The following is a 20826-nucleotide window of genomic DNA, read 5'->3' as shown; positions in this document are numbered from 1 at the left end:
AGAGGAAAGCCCCTGGGCACCCAGACCACTCAGATTTCTGGGCACTGAGGATAGATAGAAAGGCTTATATCTTGTCTCTCTCTCCCTGCCAGCCCCCGGATCCTTGCAGGACAGAAAGAAGAGCCTGGAATACAGCAAGCCCGGCCCTGAGAAAGCTGAAGGCAGACTGATGCAGAGGAAACACATGGCGCCATGGACACCCCAAGATTCCTCTGGGCCTGCAGGCTCAATAGCCAAGGCAGTGACGTTGGGGATGGGGAGCAGACGCACTGTGGGGCAGAGGTGGCCTAGCTAGGTCACTGTGGCAGGTATAAGCTCTCCATAACCAGTACTCAGCACAGACATTGATGACAATTAGGGAACCCAGCTACCGGCCAGTCCCATATTCAGGTTTGACCACCGAGGATGCCAGGCCTGCCCGCTCCTCGGAGCTCTGTTTCCCGTGTGTGGCCCTCACTCGACTCTCACCAGATCCAGGGAGCTCCTGAGCTGGAGATGATCTTGTGTGGGGTAAAACACAGGGAGCTCTGCACAGCTCCTCAAAACACACTCAAAGGACAGGAGCGAGGCCGGCCAAGCTGTGGCACTTGGTGCTTGTTCCAAGTCACGTGCAGAAGCTTTGTGAAGGCAAAGGGGTCTCACCCGAAGCATCTCCGGCATAAGGAGAGGCTGCCCCTGGCCTCTAACAGGGGCTGCCACCCCCAGAGACTGCATGTCACCACTCCAATGTATCATCTCTGCCTAAGATGCCACTATCCAACTCCAGTTGGCCCACTAAGCTCTGGCATGGTCACCCTCCTAATTATTTCCACACTCTTCATCAAGACTTCCCTTCTCCTGGCTAGGGTGGGTGGGTAGGCCTCTCAATTCTGCCCACAATTCTACACCTCCCAGAAACAGTGATCACCTTATACAGTCAAGATCCCTGATCACCATGTGAAGGCCTCCCTGTCCTAAACCATCACTGTGACCACTAGGTGAGAAACTGCTATCTCCAGAAGCAACCGTCCTAACCCCAACACCCCTTGGACCTTCCCAGACCCAGGAGGGGTCTCACCTGGGTGGTGCTGTCCCTCATTGTGGGGGAACGGCCCCGGCGAGTAGTGGTGGTGGCCATGGTGGTGGTGGTCTCCATGATGGTGGTGGCCATGTCGGCCAGCAGAGTGGTGGCAGTGGTCTCAGCACTGAGCAGCACGGACGGCCCCTCCCCTACTAGCCGTAGGTGGCCTTCGGTCCGCACATTGGGGTCGCTCTCGGCGGCCAGCGCCAGTACCTTGAGCCCATTGTAGTAGAGGCCGGACACCTGGCCCTGGAAGGGGCGGCCCTGATCCCGGCCCCCTATCTTGATGGCAGCCTGGCTGTTGAAGATGGTCAGCTGGCGTCCTGAGGGTTGGGGATGGGGTGAGGGGGGAAGACAGGGGAGAGGCAGGCAGTCCAGGGAGGCCAGGAAGAAGGGATGGAGAGTGGAGAGAAGACGGGGAGGAATGTGGGAGCCAGGAGGAAGCCAGCACACAGGTGGGGAAAGGAATGAGGAAGAGGCAGACAACCAAGGGAAAGTCATTGTTAACCAGAACCCCTAGCCCGGCCTTGTGGGACCCCCCACAGGAGAGGGTCGCCAGGGCACACATGGGTCGGGAAAGGGAGCCTGGTCACCCCCTATCCCCACCATGCACATGCCTCTCCATCTACACCCGTACCCCACCGATCCCACTCCGGGGCGATCACCCCCGCGTCCTTATCCTTCAGTTCCACCCCCATCTTCTCTCTCTATTCTCCCAAGCATCCCATCCAATGTCCAGCCTCAAGCCATGGTATCCTCCAAAGCAGTAGGCGGTGGCAGCAGAGACAGAGACAGGAGGGTGTCCTGCCAGGCTAAGGCGGAGTTTGTGAGTGTGAGCAGAAGAAGCAGCAAGATGAGGGACAGATTGTGTGAGTCTGCTCCAGGCTGGCCCCGCCCATTAGCACCGGGTGATGGCTGGCCCGGCTGCTTAGCTCCTACTGCCCAGCTGAGGCCCAGCCTCCGAGGTCCAGCCACTGCCCTGGGAGCAGGCCCCAGTGAGCTGAACCCTTCCCCCAAGATGGACGTGCAAGCCCAGATATGGAAAATGTTAAAGGGACCTTGCTTCGCTCACTGACAGCCAAAATCACTGCTCCAGCTCCAGTCTGGCTCTGCGTGTGGCAGTGTTAGACACCTCTGATGACCCCCATGTGAGGCTCGGCTGCTTGCTTTGGTTTTAGTCGACCTGGGGGTCAGTTTAACCCTCTGAGTTTGTTGGTTTTGGTTTGTTTTTTGTTTTTTTGTTTTTGTTTTTTTAGAAAAGACATTTATTATGTTTAAGTTTAGATTTAGCTTTGGTTTTTATGTTATTGGGGAGGGGGCCGATGGAATATGACTTTGCCCCACTCTCCCACGGACCTTTAGCTGCTTTCATTTAAGGCCTGGCTTAGCCCTTGTTAGCTTCTGGTTAGTGCCTCATTAGAGATCTGGTTTAAAGTTAGGATCCTGGGAGCCCTGCCCCCCAAACCTGGGCTGAGATAGTCCAACTTGTGACACATACCCTCTCTAGAAATCACAGGCTCTCAGGACCCCCCAAAACACCTATCCAGCCAAAGAAGGTTCACTAGCTTGTCTCCTTGGGCTCCTTACTTAGACGCTCCTCCCCCAAGACCCTCCTACTTCCTGCTCTTACTTAGACGCTCCTCCCCCAAGACCCTCCCACTTCCGGCTGAAGTAAAGATGTCCCCTTTGCATTTTCTCATTTAAGGCTGGGCCCGGCCCACAAACGTGGAGGGCTGCTTCATAAAAATTATAAGAAAAAACAAGGAGAGAAGGGTCAGATGAGTTCTCCACTAAGCAGATTCCCTTCTCAGAGCCTTACAAAACTAACGTAATGTGGGCTTCCAAAAGGAGGAGGCCTGCTCCATTCCAAGCCCACCTGGCTACAGGTCTCTTTATTGTGAGGTGCCCCCTGGAACTGCTGCTCCAGGCATGTTTTGGAAGTACAACATGGAGCCATCCCACAGACATTTATTGAGCACCTACTGTATCCCAGCAACTTAAAATAAAACATCACTCCAGGGACACCTAGCCCTGCCCTAGACTCGCCTGTTCCTATTCCTCCCAAGGTGCACTTGGAGAGGGCGGAGCAAAAACCAAGGAGGGAGCGAGGCTCACGGGGTCAGACCCGGGCCAAAGGCCACACCAAGAGTGACCTCCTCCTCCTCCTCTTCGGGAAGTTCAACCTGCCATTTTCTAGAAGAGTAGATACAAGTTTCAGGAGAAGTATGGCTGCCACAGTGGAAGGCAAGGAGTTCTTCCCTTCCTCAGCCCCTAGATTATCTTCTCTGAACAGCACTCCCAACCTACCCTGGGAAGGGGGTGGGGGGAGCATCACAAGTTGTCCCATCCTCAGCCCAGGCTCCTCCCTCAGCCTCTCTGATTCTAGGAGGGGAGGGTGGGTAAAAGAGAGGAAGCCATGGCCTCTGTGGCCCCTGCCCACGCCTGCCATTAACACCTCAAAGGGTTAAAGTTCACCCCGCTGGAGAGAGCGGCCCAGTGTGGCTGGGGGCTGCAGGTTTTAGCGATGTCTGTTACAGTCCCTTTAACCTTTTTGTCCTGCTGTGAGTTTATGACATCTGGTTATCAGCGTGTTTAGTCCCCTGGGTGCAGGGGCTGAAGGTTACATGGGGGGATTTAGTCGGGGGCGGGGGAAGCCCCGTGGACATTTAATGCACAGTTATCAGCTGGTTACGTGGGCTTTAGTGCTTCTGCTCCCCACTAGAGTTTAGCCTTAGAGGTACAGAGCTTGCCCCTCCTCCAACGGGAATGACATGGCTGTGCCCTTGGCCCCCAACTTCTGGTGACAAGGACCCTTCTCCCTCTCACACAGCAGTACCACCTCACTTTCGCATAAGGGCCTCTGGGGGACCTGCTCTGTCTTCCTCATCAAACCAGCAGGCAGAGACCTCTATGGATTCCTAAGAGAGCACCACCTTCCCTTCCTCCCTTGGTCCGGTCAGCCACCAGCCTGCACTACTTCTAGGGGGCCTGAGCCCAAGCAGAGCCTGTGGGATCTTTCAGTAAGATCTGAGACTCCAGCTCTTCCTCCTGATAGCCCTTCTGAGCCCTTCCTCACCGGCTCTGCCCTCCTTCCTTCCTCCCTTCCCACACCTTCCTACCTCCAGGTGCCCTGTGGCCCTTTACTAAAAACCCCTGAGGTGAACTCTGCCAGAGAGCCCCGACTTCTAGCCTGTGTTCCCCTCCTACTGCAGAATTCTGAGCACAAGCTGAGGGTGCTTCCATCTTCAGGCACTGAGGGTCACTCTAGGAAGACTTTCTCTTCCCTATTCCCAGCCTCCGCCCAGAGACAAACGGCCTGAACGCAGGGGGGCAGAAGGGAGCATCCTGCCCGGATGTGGGGGAGAGAGCTCTGCACCTTTAAGATCGTGTTTTTAAAGTTAGTTAGTTAGTTAATTAATTAATTAATTCTGGTTAATTACCTTTGTCGAGCAGCCACTCATCTACTACTCGACCAAGCCGGTAGGGGATTCTCTGTCTAGCAATCGCCAGGCGCTCGTTATCAAAGTTTCCTTGGAAAAGTTTAGAAAGACAGTAGGTTTCTCAGGCAGCGCAGTCCACAGGCTTTAGAAAGTAATTATGCAGTTCTCAGGAGACCCCAGCAAGCAGCCACATTCAACAGAAAGGAGGGAGGCGGGGACAGAAGGCTGGGCCCCTCCTCTCTCCGGGGGCCCCCTCCCTAGGCTCCATCCAGAGCCAGCCCCACCCTTGGGGGTGAGAGTAACCCAAAGGAGAGGGAAAACCAAGAAAAGGGAAGGGAGGTGTAGAGAAGAAAAAATAAATAAAAATAAGAAACCAACAGCTGGAAGGTCAGAGGTTAAACAGGTTTATCTAGTCAAGCTGTTGAGGCTGGGGCCCACTTCCTCACCATCCCAAAGAGGGGTGGTGGGGTTGGGGCGGGGCATTTAGCAGGTTTATGTTAGGGGGCTGTCCAGCTGGTTACTGCGTTTAGAGGGTGGTTTAGAAGTGGGAGGGACGGGTTAAGCGGGATTTATGCGGCATTTAAGGGGGTGGCCGGCACACTCATGTCACAGAGCTTGAAACCATTTCTCAAGGTCATTGTCAACTCTCATCGCCTTCTGGACTCAGTCCCAGCCATCTCCTCACAGACTCCCTCTTCCCTCCACAGCCCTGGCCCACCATACCCTCCCACCTGGGTCTCTGTTCCCTCACCCTATCCCTCCTCACTGCTTCTGCCTGCTCGCCTGGTCCCTGTGCCCTCAGGCAATGGGGTGAGAGTCATAGGGAGAGGGGAGCTAGGTGTTTAAACATTCTGCTATTCTCGTTCACCTGCCCAGAGACTGAGCCTGGGTCAGTCTGTGTACGCCTCCCATGAACCTTCAGGAACACCTCCATGAATGCTCCCTCCTCTATTCATGTGTGGATGAATGCAATTGCAAAGGACTCATGAGTCCATGGTGTCCCTGACAACCACTGATCCTCCCCCAGACCCTACCCCTTTCTTCACAGCCCTCTCATCCTAGCTCCTGCGGGTAACCTTGGCCCACCTCTGATCCTGGCTGTGCCCTAGCCTTTGCCTTGCCTGCCTTCTCCATCTCAGACTTCAAGATGCTCAGGCCCTCTGGGCGACGCCAGCTTCTGCTCCTCTCTGTCCTTAGAATCCAGCCCTGACCCCACTCTTTCCCTCATCTGCAGACCCTGCCCGCTCCTCAGCCCTTCTCCTTCAGACAGTTTTCCTTCCCCGGTTTTAGCCCCACCCTTCTTCTCCATCCTAGGCTTCCAATCTGGATACCCACCTGTTCTCTCCACGCTCAAGCTCCAAACCCTGAGACAAGAAAGGAGTGAGTGTGAGTGTGTGTGTGTGTGTGTGTGTGTGTGTGTGTGTGTGTGTGTGTGCTGCAGAGAAGTACATACTCATCCATCCATGCAGAAAGTGTCTTTCGGTGTTTCTCTGTGGACTGTGGGTGCTCCTAACCTACCACAGTGGACAGGGACATTATTTCCTTTGTAAACATGGCCACTCTGTTCACTAAAACCACTCATGCTGGGGTAGGAGCGGTCCTCCTGTCTGCACCACATGGCTACACTCTAGCCTAACCAAGACAGGCTATGCCTGCTTATGAATGGCTCTTAGGACAATATATGCCAGGGCTCATGTGGACATGCAGGACACCTAAGCACTTTGAGGCAATGACACTCTGCTTTCCCTATTGATTCGGAGGCTGGATGACTTGACATGGGTCACGTGGTCTGTCAGTAGAGATCCAGGATTAAGTATCAGGTCCCACTGAGTGGGAACCCATGTCAGGCAGTATCTCTGTGTTCTTTAAGAGTCAGGTGGGAGGCCAGGTGTGGTGATGCACACCTTTAACACTAGCACTCTAAAGGCAGACACCTGTCAGTTCAAGGCCAGCCTAGTCTACATAGCAAGTTCTAGGCCAGCCAGGGCTACAGGGTAAGACCCTATCTCAAACAAATGAGCAAACCAAGAATGATAGGAGTGGGTCCATTCACACTGCTGCAGTGATCTGTGGTACTGCTCAGGAGCCACCCCCACAGTGCACAATACCCAGACTTAGCTGGGTGGTGCACACCCTTAGTCCCAGCATTTGGGAGGCAGAGTCAAGTGGATCTCTGGGAGTTTGAGGCCAGCCTCGTCTATAGAATGAGTTCTAGGACAGCTAGAGAGAGCCTGCCCTACCTCCAACACCCCAAAATTTAAAAATACCCAGATTTACAGGCAAGGGATGCCAGACGGCTTTTCTCTCTACCTACCCAGGGGTCCTGGCTGAGGATAGCAGACACCATGCCTTCCTCCTAGCCTCTGCCCTGATGAAGTGAGCGTTTGAGCATCAGGTCTGACTGGGCATGGAGAACTCTTCACACCCTGTCCAGCACAGGCCAAAGTCCCCATTACTACAAAGAATGTACCCGTTCCCCCAAGACAGAGGGAACCCTGATACCCAAGGCTGTCAGGTCTGCTTGTGGGTAGGAGTAAAGGGAGCACAGACAGGCCTGTGCAGGAGAGAGGGCGTGTCTGACCCCTTATGCCCAGGGCTCTGGGGTAGACCAGCATCCCTCACAGTTTTCTTGTGGCTCCATCTGACCTTCGGTGTGTCTGGTGTGATCTCGGTGTCAGGCTGGCCTCTAGGTACGTCAGCCTCTTTATTAGGAGAATGTGGGAAGCTCTTGTCTCAAGGATTGCCTGCAGCCATTCGGGCTTAAGCCTCCATGACTGTGAGTGAGCCCCAAGGGTTTGCAGGACAGAGTGTGTGCTCTGTCACTCTGGCTAGGAGCAGTGGAGGTCACAGGTGGTCATCCTGCTGCTATGACAGGCACCAGGCACCTGCAGCTGTGACCCCTGCCCTTCTCCCTGCACTGTCTCTCCCTCCCTCCCTTCTTCCCTCCCTCTCTCCCTCTTGCAGGGCTCTGTCCACCTCTCCTCTCCCTAGCAGAGTCTGTGTCAGAGGCTCCGCATCTCTGTGCATCACAATCCTGGAGCTGCCTCCATCTCTGCAGATGTCTCCGTGACTATTTCCAGAACCTTCCATCACTCCCCCTCTGGCTTCCTCTCACTAGGTTCCCTCCTGAGCTTCCTTACTTTTTTTTTTTCCAAGAGCCTCATCCTCCTCCCTCCCCTGGGCTCCCAAGACCTTGCTTTGCCCTTGACCCCCACAGCTGTAGCCCTAGGAACTAAGGCTCTCTGTGTCCTCAGCTCTGGGTTCTCAGGCCAAGCTCTGGTCCTGGTACCTTGTACGCTGCTTGTGAGGGCAACTGAAGGTGTCTGACCCTCCTTCGCACACTTGTCCTGTCTCTCTCCTTTCCACCATGTCTCTTACTGGGATCCCGTCTGTGTGCATCTCAAAGCTATTTTCTCCAGCATCTACAGGGGCTAATAATTGACTCTGGGTCTTTGGCTGTTCTGTTTTTCTCAGCCTCCTGCCCAGATGGCTTGTGCACGGGTCTCACCATGTCCACCCTGTCCCTCCTTTGTAAGTCCACCCTTTCCTCTATGCTTTTGGATACTCCCTAGTTCTACACTTCTTCATTCTCTTTGTCCATCCTCAAACTGGCTTCTGGCTTTGAGACCTCGTCCACCAAATAATACCGTCCCTTTCATCATGGTCCTAACTTTTCCTTAGCCACGCCCCCACCTGGGTTCCATCCAGTCTTTTCCATAGCCACGCCCTTCCCCACAGCCCGAAGCCTCTCCACTTAGCCACTCCCCACAGCAATCCAAAATCCCGAGGCTGCCAGGCCCCACCCACCCTGTCCCACCTTGTCGCTGTGCCTCCTCTGTGGACCTGTGTCACCTACCTGCCGGGTACCTCTCGTTGACTGGCCAGCTGTCCACTTGCAAGGTGGCATTGCCACCACTTCGAGTAAAGCGCACCACGTGATATTTGCCGTCGCTCACGATGGCGTTGGGCTCATCAATTGTAATGTCGTCCGTGCCCACATTAAAAATCACCCCAACAGTGCCCTGGTCCTGGGGACAGGGAGATGGGGGTCAGCAATGGGGACGAGGCAAGTATCCCTGTCAAACTCTGTCTGCGGTTCCCAAAATCCTCCCTCCACAGCCTTTCACAGAATTTATAAGACACCTCTTCAGGGCTCAACTACCCAAGGTGATGGCAGGTTTGCCCCTAGCATATGCAGGCAGTTGAGTACCCTGGAGGCTTATCAGTTGGGGACACCACCTAGGGCTGCAGATCCAGAGAGGGAGATCTTTCACTAGTCGTGTCTGTCTCTTGCCCTCAGGTTCCTACAGAATATTTCAAAATATTTGGGCTATGCAAGGGCCCACGTAAGGATGGCAAGGATGTAGCGGCCTCTCTAAGAGTAAAGTTCACAGCCTCAGAAACTGGTCTGACCCACCAGACTCCAGCCTGGTCCCAATCCCCAGGTCTGCACAGTTTCTCAAGCCTGACCTCTGCAGCTACAGTGACAGGGGGTAGCCTGGACCCTGACTGACCTCTGCAGTTACAATGTCATGGGGTAGCCTGGACCCTGCCTGACCTCTACAGCTACAGTGTCAGGGGGTAGCCTGGACCCTGACTGACCTCTGCAGTTACAATGTCAGGGGGTAGCCTGGACCCTGCCTGACCTCTACAGCTACAGTGTCAGGGGGTAGCCTGGACCCTGACTGACCTCTGCAGTTACAATGTCAGGGGGTAGCCTGGACCCTGCCTGACCTCTGCAGCTACAGTGTCAGGGGGTAGCCTGGACCCTGACTGACCTCTGCAGTTACAATGTCATGGGGTAGCCTGGACCCTGCCTGACCTCTACAGCTACAGTGTCAGGGGGTAGCCTGGACCCTGACTGACCTCTGCAGTTACAATGTCAGGGGGTAGCCTGGACCTGCCTGACCTCTGCAGCTACAGTGTCAGGGGCTAGCCTGGACCCTGACTGACCTCTGCAGTTACAATGTCAGGGGGTAGCCTGGACCTGCCTGACCTCTGCAGCTACAGTGTCAGGGGCTAGCCTGGACCCTGACTGACCTCTGCAGTTACAGTGTCAGGGGTTAGCCTGGACCCTGCCTGACCTCTGCAGCTACAGTGTCAGGGGGAAGCCTGGACCCTAGAAGGGTAGGAAGTGATGGGCAAGAAAAAGAACAGGGCTGTAGAGCCATACCAGCTTTGTTAAGGGAGGAGGATCTTGGGGTGTTGGGATGGGATGGGATTGGAGATTTGAGGGGGCAGAAAGAAGACGGTGGTAAAGACCTGTGGGAAGAAAGCCAAGAGACTGCACCCTTAGGACCCAGGCCCACAGGGAAGCCAGAAAAGGCCACTTGAGGTCCAACCACAAACAATGTGGCCAGCGGTGATGGAGTGAGAGGAGGAACTTTGCTGAGATCTCAGAACACGCACAGGGACCCTGAGGAGGCACAGGAACCCTGAGGAGACGTATGGTGTCACATCTTACCCAGGAAGAAAGTAAGGCTGGGGGTGGAGCAACACCTCAGTCTCAGCTCCCAAGAGAGGACCTAGCATCTGAGCCCCAACCTCCAAAACCAGTGCCCTTGTTCTTGTCCCTTTGCCCACTAGTCTGGGGAGACACTCATTCAAAGACCTGAGGGGCATGGCGTGCGAGATGCTAAGGGCAACCCTGCCTTCAGGACCAGCCTGCCTCACCAAGCCAGGGGAAGGCCCACTAAACCCAAAGCTAAGCCCAGTTCTGCTCCCCTGTGTCTTCCAGCAGCCATCACACACAGCAAGAGTCAGCCTGGCCCCTTCCACACGGGGCCGGCACAGGGATCCCTGGCCCCTCCCACACAGGGCCGGCACAGGGATCCTTGGGAGCCCTGGATCACTCTCAGAGACCCTGCCTAGCTCACAAAACCACACACTGAAGAACTCCCAGTCCAGCCTGAGCGAGAAAAAACCCTCTGGTCGTTAGCCACGTTGAAAGAAAGCTCAAAGGCCTGGCAATGGGGGTGGAGGTGGGGGGCGCAGGGAGGTGAGGGGTGGGTTGAGAAGCAGGACATGCAGCCATGTTCCCCAAGGCTATCTATCTGTGGGATCCAGTACTCCCCATCCCAAGATCCTGCACAAGCCACACACACCTGTCTGCACAGACTCTGTCATCCACCCCCAAGGAGGTACAGCAAGGAAACTGAGGCCGCCTTGCCTAACCGTCTTAGCGAGCCCCACCCATGCACCACCCACGGACTGACAACATCCCCAGGGAGACGATCATCTGCTCTCACACAGGCAAGGAACAGCCAAGCCTCCTGGTTACTATTGTTAGTAACGATACCACCCAGAATAGTATCGGCCCCTTGGATGTCTCTGAGGGTTTCTCCCCCCCACAAGACTCCACCCGGGCAGGGACAATGGTCAAGGGCACTGGCGGGATGGGAGCTGGACCGTCAGAGGATGGGCCAGGGGAGCTGGAAGGCAGGACACCTGGGTTTCCTAGGAGGCAGCCAAGCTTGGAGCTGTGCACTCCGGGGGAGAGGCAGCTCCCCAGAGCTGCTCCTGATGTGAAGTCAGTTGTCACTTCTGTTAAAGTCATTAATTCCTAATTCCCCAATTACCTCATTAGGCGGCGGTGGGGAGAACGCGGCCGCTCCTACAGCAAATAATTATGGGAGTCAAAATTAATTTGGCAAAGTGGAGCGACGCTTTATTAGAAACGTCAAATTGCTTTTCTCTTATTTTGCTGCCGCCTCCCCACTCTCTGAGAACTGCTAACCATGCTGTGGTGGGAGCTGATGTGTCACTGGGGGAGGAGGGGACTTGGGGGCTGCCCCCAAGGGGCTGTGAGCCCATCTGGTACCCAGCTCCCCCTCGGTGCCTGCGTCTCTTGGGACCTCCACCCTTCTCAGAATCCTCCCTATGCTCTGCAGCACCTAGGCTGCGCCCTCACAGGGCTGCACCAGGGGAGGCTTGACGGAAGAATGCCTCCTCACAGACTTCCTGCCCTTCCTGCTCTGGGAGGAAGCATCATCCCCTAAACTTCCATGCCCAGGCGACTAGTCACAGGTTACCAGGATGCGGAATGCCGTGCAATGAGCTCATTACATATATGATCTCATGTGTGGGCACATCTGGGGAAACCGAGGCTCGGAGAGCTGCAGTGACTTGCACAAGCACAGAGCAAAACTACGGAAAGTGCTGGGGCTCAAACTCACCATCAGCTCCAAAGCCACACGTGGCCTCACAGGACAGAGAAGAGGGGACAGTTCAAAAGGACTCAGGGAAACATGACAGCACCCAACCACACGGTCAGGCGACTGAAACCACAACAATCCCCGAGGAAATGAAAGCTCACAGCCACACTCTTCCAAGGGCACTGACACAAGGTCTCTCTGGGTCACCTCGACCCACAGCCATCTCTCTGTCACAACTGTCGCATGCCCACCACCACACTGCTGTCCACAGTTCACCATTTCTCTGCATGGGCTGTCACACAGCTGGCCTCCTCCCCAAGCCTGGCCTCCACCTCAGCCCCTGCTCGTCCCTCTGTGTCCTTCCCCTCCTGGGAACCAAGCTTGTCACCCACCACTGTCAGTAGTCATGCTCTGTTCACAGGATGCCATCGCTTCACACCTTGGTGTTGGAGGAGCTGGACTATAGGAACCCAGAGCCCCATCCTTGCTCAGATGGGGAAGGTCATACCCTACTCCAGCCTCCTCTGCTGGTTTTCTCCCCCTTCCTAATTCTTCTCTCCACAACACCCAGGGCTCCCCACACAGACCTTTCCAACTGGCACACAGAGCCTGGCCAGCCTGCTCTACCCTCACAGCTCAAGGCTATGGCTTGATACAAACCGAAAACTGAGGGCAAAGGAGCTGCGTATCGAGCTGGAGGCTGAGGTCGGAGGCTGGGGCTCAAGAGCGTGGAGAAGGAAGGGTGTGGCAGAGGCTAAGTTCAGAAATGAAATGGATGTAGGGAAGAGTGTAGGGCAGGGTGTGAGGCTCAACCAAGACATCAATGAGGAATGAACTGGACTAGAGTCTGTGGGAAAGACCTGGCCAAGAGGAGGATCTAAGACAGGACCAAAGGTCACAGGGAAGGGTGTGGGGCAGGACCAGAGGTCACAGGGAATGAATGATATACGACAGGACCAGAGGTCACAGGGAAGGATGTAAGATAGGACCAGAGGTCACAGGGTAGGGTGTGGAATGAGGTCAGAGGTCACAGGGAAGGGTATAGGACAGGACCAGAGATCACAGGGAAGGGTGTGGGGTGGGAATGGCCAGTGCCCTTGACCATTGTCCCTGCCCGGGTGGAAAGAGAAAGGAAAAGGGATAAATCAGCAATAGACAAATGGGATGTGAGGCTCAACCAAGAGATCAGTGAGGAATGAACTTGACTAGAACCTGTGGAAAAGACCTGGCCAAGGGTCTGCTGGGATGGCGAAGGTCACAAAAACGCAAAAGCAGGGCAGGGCTCAAAGTCAAGACCAAGAGGCACAGGTGGCCACTGTTGGGCAAGTAGGTGTGACGGAGAAGACAGGGACAGCAGTGAGCAGCCACTTTGAAAGCTACAGTAGAATAACCTGGAAGCTCAGACCCCTGGGTGACTGGAAGACAACTGGCCAGCACTGGGTGGCTCCTGAGTGAACAAAAAACTTCAAGGAGTGAGGGAATGGGGCCCTGAGTTCTCCCCATGAAGGACAGTAGTGAGATGGCATCCCCACCACTGAGACCTGAGGGAATTGGGACTCAGGATGGCAGGATGGGCCCTGAGCTCCAGTCCTTACAATGTGCAGCTGCAAGTAGTCCCCGAGGCCGGAGGCACTGTCCACTCGCACCAGCACAGCGCTCCGCTGGTGTGTGCTGAAGCCTACGGCCAGGCGGTCCATCCGTGTACTGGGCCGGTCATTGGGAGGCCATGTATAGGTGATGAGCGCTCCCCCCTTCCCGAAGATGTATGTGGTCCCAGCTGCAGAGAGAAGAAAACGGAGAGGAAGAAATGTCAGTAGGTCCTTGCAGTTGGCTGGGGGCCAGAGCCTGAAGACACCAGGGTTAGAGTACTAGGGCTTCAGCTAGGAAGCCCACAGAAGCCACAGCCCTGTAGCTCCAGGTGCTCAGCTGAGGGCCCTGACAGATGTAGCTGCCTCAAGAATTCTAGCTTTAATGACAGGCATTCAGGTAGCACAGAGTGTGACCAGAGAGAGGCTGTGAGGAGCCCAGACAGCAAGAATGTCCGATGCAGGAAGGACCTTGGGTCTGCTCTGACCAGCTCCACCTCTCCCAAGTGCTTCTCCGGGACCCGAGCCAAGCAACACAGAGGCCTCAAGTGATGGCGGGAAGATGAGCAGGGCTGTGGGCAGCTGTGACTCATAGCTCCTTTTTGGCACCTTGCCAGTGCCAGCCCCTTTGTCCCCTCCCAGTCCCCCGGGAATCTTCCTGGTCTGTCCAGGGATCCTTGCTTCCACCCTCAGGCAAGGGTACCTGGGTGCCAAAGCCCAGAGGCCTGGAACCCTGCCCAGAAAGGAGGCGGCAAACACGGGAGGGGGGTGGGGGGACATGGGGAAAGTTGACAGCCAGAGGAGGAAGGAGGCAGAGAGACAGATGGACAGAGAAGGACAGAGAGGGATGTAGGTAAGGGAAGCGGGAGAGTGGGAGCCTGAGATGTAGGCTCCCTCTCCCAGCCCTCCCCCACCCCACCCTCTCTCCTCTTCGCCATCCGGCTGCCGGGGGCGGGTGTTAGGTCCCTAACGATCTCAGCCCCAAAATAAACCCCATTAGTCGCCATGTTCCCTCCTGCGGCTGACTGAGCTCCCTGGGGGTGGAGGTGGGAGTGGGAGGGGGGCTGGTCACCCAGTTTCCGGGAAGGGAGCCTTGCTGGGAGTCCTGAAGGACTAGACTCTTGGGCCTGCAGAAAGGGAAGGGGAGAGACTCATCCTGCATTCTTTAGGACATAACCAGAGCAGATGAGATGCATAAAGTGCCTGATTAAATGATCAGCTACTAACGACTCTTCTCAAGGCACTTCTTGAGATGGGGAAAGGAGTTCAAGGGAGGACCTAGCCAGGGAGAAAGGGATGCAGATGGAGACTGGGCATGGAAGCCTGCAGCAAGCCAGTAGGGAACACAGTGGAGAACTCTGGTCTAGGGGAAGCAGGGACCCGGGGTCTCTCACCCAGTGGGCCCCTAGTAGTCTGGGCAGTCTGGTGGAAAGAGGGATCCATCAAGGAACTCTAGGTCCCCAGGAGAGGGAGGGGACTTCTGAGTGCTTTGAGAGGCTGGGAAGGGAAGGGGGGCTTCAGTCTGGCATCAGAACTGGTGAGACTAGAGCAAGAGAAGGCACTGGTCCCCTGCTCTTCCCTGAGCTTCTTCCTTGTCTCCTACCCTCCTGACAGAGTAAGAATGGGGAGGGACCTCAGGGGCAGGGCAGACATGGAGAAACCACGTGGATGTCTAAAATTGTCATCTTTTTGCAGCCTGTAGTTTGGAAAGCACCCCAGCAGACGGGGGGGAGAGCAGCTTTGGCCCTGCAGGCTCAGGTGTGCCTTCTACCTTAGACCCTAGAGGTACAGTGAGGAAGGCTGGGCCTTCGGGTCCCAGTGAGAGGTACACAGAGAGCATCACCTCCATACTCACTGCAGGCTACCTGACTGCCTAGTAAGGGCTGGGCCTGGAGAGCAGAGCCAAGTGGCTATGCCTCAGCCAGTACAGTCTCTCAGCTCCCAACACTGCAGCACTCCAGAAAATCGGCTGTTTCCATGACAACCATAATACCCAGGGTCCTCCCTCTCCCTTTCACTCACAAGCTGCACGTTGAATTTGGGAGATTGGGTTTGGGGAGCAGAGATGTTGACCTTCCTCTACACACTCCCTGACCCCCGGGTTCCAGGGCCTCCCCGGGAGAGGGCTATTTCATCAGGCTGTTTGGTCCTTTAACACCAGGGAAGGAAACTCCATCTACATGGAGTCTGGTCCCAAATCTGCCAGGTCTAAAAAGGAGGCCCTTCCTGCCGGCTTTCCTGCTGGAAGCCATCAGCACGCTCATCACCATGGACAGCGCCATTCCTGCTTCTATAGCACCGGAACAGCAGCAAGCCAGGTGCCGGGTTAGACAGGAAAGCCGGAGAGATCTGAGATGTGTGCCAACAACCCAAGTCCCAGCCCTTACAAGGAGACCCAGCTCCAAGTGACGCACACCTAGACCCCACACCCACGCGCGGGTCGCGAGGCACCCAACTGCACACAAAGCCCCAGACCGGAGAGGCAGACCCCGCCACAGGAGTCGAGGCAGCCAGGGAAACATGGCGGTAAACGCACAAAGACAGGCCTCCGCGGGCGGCCAAGGGCAGGGGCCGGCGAGGTACAAATGGGCGCCCGCGCCCCAGCCCTCCCGCTTCCCAGCCCCGGCCTCCCCCAGGATTTATGATCCAGCTGTTCTCACACTGCAGCCAGTTTACTGTGCTGGGCGGACCTGTTAAAGCCGAAGGGCATTTATTATACTGTGGGGGGGAACCAGGGTGGAGAGACACTTCTTGGGCAGAAGAGGGAAAGGATGAATGGTTTATTGGGCTGGGGCTGCAGTAATTACCCCAGGGAGACATTTCTCTCCCCAGCACCACTGCTCCCGCACGGGCGGGGACAGAGGGCTTGGTTTACGAGGAGGTCGGGTGCTGGAGGCGGAGCTTCTGCCAAGCCCCGCCCCTCCGGCCACGCTCCGGAGGCGCTTCCCACAGCTCTGCCAGGCAAGCAAACTCTCTAGCCCTCCCAGAAGAAGGCATGCCAGCCTTGGTGCCCAGGATAACACTCCACATCTGTAACTTGACAGCATCCAGAAAGGTTTTGAGAAGCAAAGGGGACTAAAGCAGGCTCCAGTGTTGCCCAAGACTGGTATAGACCAATTGTTCTTTTCCACACTGGTAAATTGGGAGCTGACTATGCATAGCATGCTGGCCAGACCCACACCGCTGGAAGCCCATGGCAAGAGTTTCTAATCAGACATAAGATGTCACCTTCTGCACACATTCAACAGTCACCTCAATGCTTCCTAGACCCAGAAATTCACAGAGCCATAAAACACTAGATATGATCATATAGTCAACACATGCATGCACACACACACACATCCCTACATTCTAGAAAGAAAACAACTAACCATCAACAATGTTTCAGGAACCCAGACTCACAGCATTTACTCCATTTAAAAACTGCCCGTGCAGTCATGCCCCGGGGGCTCAAAGCACACATGCGGCTCTGTGTGCCAGTGCCCCAGGAACATCAGAAGCCAGCACAGAAGCTTTCTGGGAGATCTAGAGCGGTCAAGGGATAAGGCCTCTGCATTATCCAGAAAAGCCCGGGTCTTAGGTGCTTTCTGTTATCAACAAATCTTCCCAGGAGAACACCACAGCCAGGGGGTGGGGCTTCTGCACAGGCCCTGACAGCTAAACTCTCTCTTCATCTACATACCTCAGCTCTTAGCTTCATCCTGGCCATACACCATTCAGTCAGGAATCTAAGTTATATACTCATCCACAGAACCAAACTACATGATAGCCCTCTTCTGCTGGAAGCTGCTGAACTGAGTGGGAGTTGGTCTGCCTTCGTGGGCTCTCGGGAGGACTAGAAAAGAGCTCATCAAAGATTCAGAGACCAGTACTGGGATGAAGGGGTCCATGACCAGAAAGACCAGAAAGGTGTCATCTCCTCTGTCCATTTTAGGTCCCAGGTGTGTTGGTCACCCCATACCCTACAGTGACATCAGGTACAGAAATGTCAGGTGGGAAGGGACATTATGTAATGGGAGGGCTTGGGGGATGGGAGGGAGAGTGGGAAAGCTGTGAGCAGGGAAGAAGGCAAGGAGACTCAGTAGAGAAGCAGAGAAGCAGGTGTCCATGCAGAGAGAGAGAGAGAGAGAGAGAGAGAGAGAGAGAGAGAGAGAGAGAGAGAAAGAGAAAGTGCACTGCCCTCACACTAGGGAGCCTTGGAGCAGGAGGAAAGCTGGCTGGCCTCCAGCCCAGGGAGGCGTCCCAGGGGAGGCCAGTTCTCTCATCTCCCCATAGCTGAGGTGAGCAGAGAGGGGTTCAGTCATGAGAAACTGCTTTCTCCTCTTGTAGATTTCCTTAGTCCCCTCCTTCCCCCTGAATCCTTTTCAGCCTCTCCACCACTTCATCAGTGTCCCGAGCTGCCCTCCCCCTCATCCTTACCTCCTTCTACCCTGGGAAGACACCCCACACACACAGGCAATGCTCATGCCAACATGTTATAGTTGTTGGCCCCATTCTCTTGACCGTGTCTCGGAGCATCAGGGGCGGTGACAAGACCTTTCTGGGAGATCTAACACTGTAGAGAAATAAAGCACCCTGCACAGTCCAGGAAAGCCTGGATTCCTGTTCCCTCTGCCTGACTCCTGCCCCTGCCAGCTCCTGGGCTCTCCTCTCCACCTGCCCATCATCTCTGAGCCAGCACCTTGCCGTCTCTTTCATGTCTGCCCCTCTTTCCCCACAGGGCTCCCCTCCAGTGCACCTGGACCCCTTTCCTAATACCTAGCACCATTGCCTAGAATGTTCTGTCTGAGTATCTGAGGAGAGCCAGAAGAGAACAGCAAGGAGGCAGGGGTAAGGGAAGGGCATGAGAGACCCTGAAGAGGCAGAGCTGGGGTGAGGATGTGGGAAAGGAGAAGTGGAGAGTGCTGCCTGTGGTAGGGATGGTAGCTGAGATGGCAGAGAGGGAACAGAGGGACCTGAAGAGACTGCTCCTGGGGAATGGAGGAAACAAAGTAGTGGCATATGGGGGGCAGGGAGGGACAGGGACAGAAAGACCGGATATGACATGGGGTGTGGAGATCAGGGGGCTTCTTGCAGACACAGAACAGTCATGGGAAAACCAAGAGTGTGGAAATGGGAGGCACTGAGGGGAATGGACGGGACACAATAGCATGGTTGTAGACAGTGATGGAGGAACAGCAATGGGGCTGAGCAGGGAAGGTGAGGGACGGTCTGAAATGAGGATGGCAAGGCACTGAGATGGCAGGGAGGAGATGAAAGCCCTGAGAGGGGAGAATGGAGAGAGCTGAGGAGCACAGTGCTCAGACAGCAAGGGATGGAGGGCTCAGAGATGGAGAGGAGAGCCCAGCGGTGGGCAGGGAGCCTGGGCCGGGAGGTGATGAGGGCTGGAGATGGGGGCCGGCAGAAGAGGAGCACGAATGGGGGTGGTAGGGGCTTAACTGAAGGACACGGTGAGGGAGATGAAGCTGGGGTGCAGGACGGAGCGGGAAGTGATAAATAAATTAAACCCAGAGCTGATGGGGTCTCCGGATGGGAGGTGGCTGAAGCCCTGAGATGGCACGTGAAGGAGGGCCTGAGACAAAAGCAACAGTCGCCAAGATGGGCAGGTGTGTCAGGAAACGGGGCACCCGGCATAGATGTTGTGGGGTACAGTAATGGAAAGTGACAGGCTCCTAGAGTCTGAGGGACATAGACAGGAGGTGACAGGTACAGAGCTGGGAAGAGATGGCTTCCTGAGAATCCTGGGGGTGGGGGAGTCTCAGATATGGAGGAATGAAGGCCTGAGGTCTAGAGGGGAAGTGAGTCTGAAGTATAAAGTGGCAGGGCCTGTTCAAGAAGGAAGGGCAGGGGCTTGGAGACAGAGGGTATGAAGGACTGGGCTGGCAGTGAATGGAGTGATTGGGGCTGACACAGGAGAGGTGACGAGGAGCCTGGAAGCAGAGAGACTGGGCTCAGGGGGTGACATGGGGAGGGTCACAACTGGAAGCAGAGCAGAGATGGGGATGGAAGGTGAGTAGGTACCAAAGATGAGAGTACAATCGTACAATCGGGGTGCAGATGATGGGGCCCGCAGACTGAGTGAATTGTTTGAGGGATGGTGGAAGGCCAGGAATGGAAAAGAAAAGGGAAGGTTGCCAGGTAGGCAGAGGTGGAAGGTAGCACACCAGCCGCGGAAGGGGATGGATGGAGGTGATAGGGAAGAGGGATTCAAGGAGGGACAGACAGGGTGAAAGGACAGGCGATAGGGCTCTGGGAGAGACAGAGGCTAACAAAGCACTTGGGGAAGAGCAGGTGCAGGTGAGACTAGGAAGCACTTATGGAGACAGGGATGAGGGTGAGCAGGAGGAATGGAGAGATGGAGGTGAGGGTGGGGCTGGCATGATGGGAGCTGGAGATGGGAGGTGAAGGGGCTCCGCCGCCGCAAAGCCCAGCTCCGAGAGTGCACAGTCGGGGTGCGGCCCTCGGGGCTCCCGGGGCCTGGGCGGAGCACCCAAGCCCCACAAGCCAGTCCGCCGGCGTCGGGGCGCCACTTACCGTGCCCGCTGCGGGTGAGGAAGGGCATGCGGTTGATGGCGATGGGCACGGTGCCGTGCTTGCTGTGGAAGTGGTGGACGTGGTGGGTGGTGCTGAGGCTGGACGAGACCCGGGCCCCCTCAGCCGCCCCCAGCAGCAGCAGCAGCCCCAGCAGAAGCGGCAGCGGCGGCGGCGGCGGCGGTGGCGGCAGGGGCCCGGCCAGGGCGGGGGGGCGGCGCGGGCACCCCCCCTGCCCGCTCCCCCCGGGGGGCATCTCGGCCCGGGGGCGGCCACCTTACAGCCCCATGGCCGGGGGCGGGGACGCGGGGCTGCGCGGCCCCGCGAAGCCCCCCTCCGGTTGCGAGCTCCGAGAGGGGGGTAGGGGTGAAGCGAAGGAAAACCAGAGCCCGAGCCTCAGTCCGGAGCCAAGCAAATCAACTGGATCCCGCCGGGGAATCCGGGGTACGCGCAGCGGGAAGGCCAAGGTCCGTGAAGCCTGGATCCATCGCGGGCGGCTAGGGGTCCCCCCTCAGGCCGGGGCCGGGCCGGCGCAGAGGGCCGTCAGCGGCCAGCGGGTGGGGGCATGGTGCTGGGGAGGGGACGGTAGGGAAATCCTGCGGAAAAACCCAGCGGGGCGGGAGATGGGGTGCGCAGAAGCGACAGAGGCCCGGCTCCCCCGAAAGCGAGAGCCCCGCGGAACCGACCCGGCGCCGCTGCTGCCCGACAGAGGCCAGAGAAGGAAGGAGGGAGCGGCCGGGGGAGGGGGGCGGGAGGAGGGGGAGGGAAGCAAATCCGGGTGATGGGGGAGTGAGGGGAGAGGAGAGGAGGGGAGAGGAGAAGAGGGGAGCGGGGCCAAGCAGAGGAAAGGCGCGAGCCTGCGAGATTCCGGCGGAGAGATGGAGGCAGCGGAGTGTTGCTGCAGAGGCTGAGAGGGCTAGAAGGGAGAGGGAGGGAGGGACACAGGGAGGGAGGGAGGGACGGTGGAAAGGAAGGGAGGGGAGGGGAAGCGCAGGAGGAGGGGGGGCAGGGCGGAGGGACCCGAGCGGCTCCCGATCTGCGGGCGGCGCTGGGCA

The 20826-nt window shown here is 56.5% G+C and overlaps 1 protein-coding gene across 4 annotated transcripts in view; it reads right to left on the bottom strand.

Moving 5' to 3' along the window:
- The window catches only part of Nrxn2 (neurexin II), a 114462-nt gene that overhangs the window by 14912 nt on the left and 78724 nt on the right, over positions 1-20826 (bottom strand). For all 4 annotated transcript variants that reach the window (NM_001369363.1, NM_001205234.2, NM_020253.4 and 1 more), the window contains 4 exons: positions 13250-13431; positions 8357-8528; positions 4501-4590; positions 1058-1383 (listed from right to left, as the gene is read on the bottom strand). In NM_001369363.1, the coding sequence (NP_001356292.1) occupies positions 1058-1383; positions 4501-4590; positions 8357-8528; positions 13250-13431 (770 nt within the window). The remainder of the gene's footprint in view (positions 1-1057; positions 1384-4500; positions 4591-8356; positions 8529-13249; positions 13432-20826) is intronic.

Source organism: Mus musculus, chromosome 19 (assembly GCF_000001635.26).
Source record: "Mus musculus strain C57BL/6J chromosome 19, GRCm38.p6 C57BL/6J".
NCBI classification, from domain to species: Eukaryota; Metazoa; Chordata; class Mammalia; order Rodentia; family Muridae; genus Mus; species Mus musculus.
The sequence above is the reverse complement of the archived record's forward strand: the minus strand, read 5'-3'. Positions and strand labels throughout refer to the sequence as shown.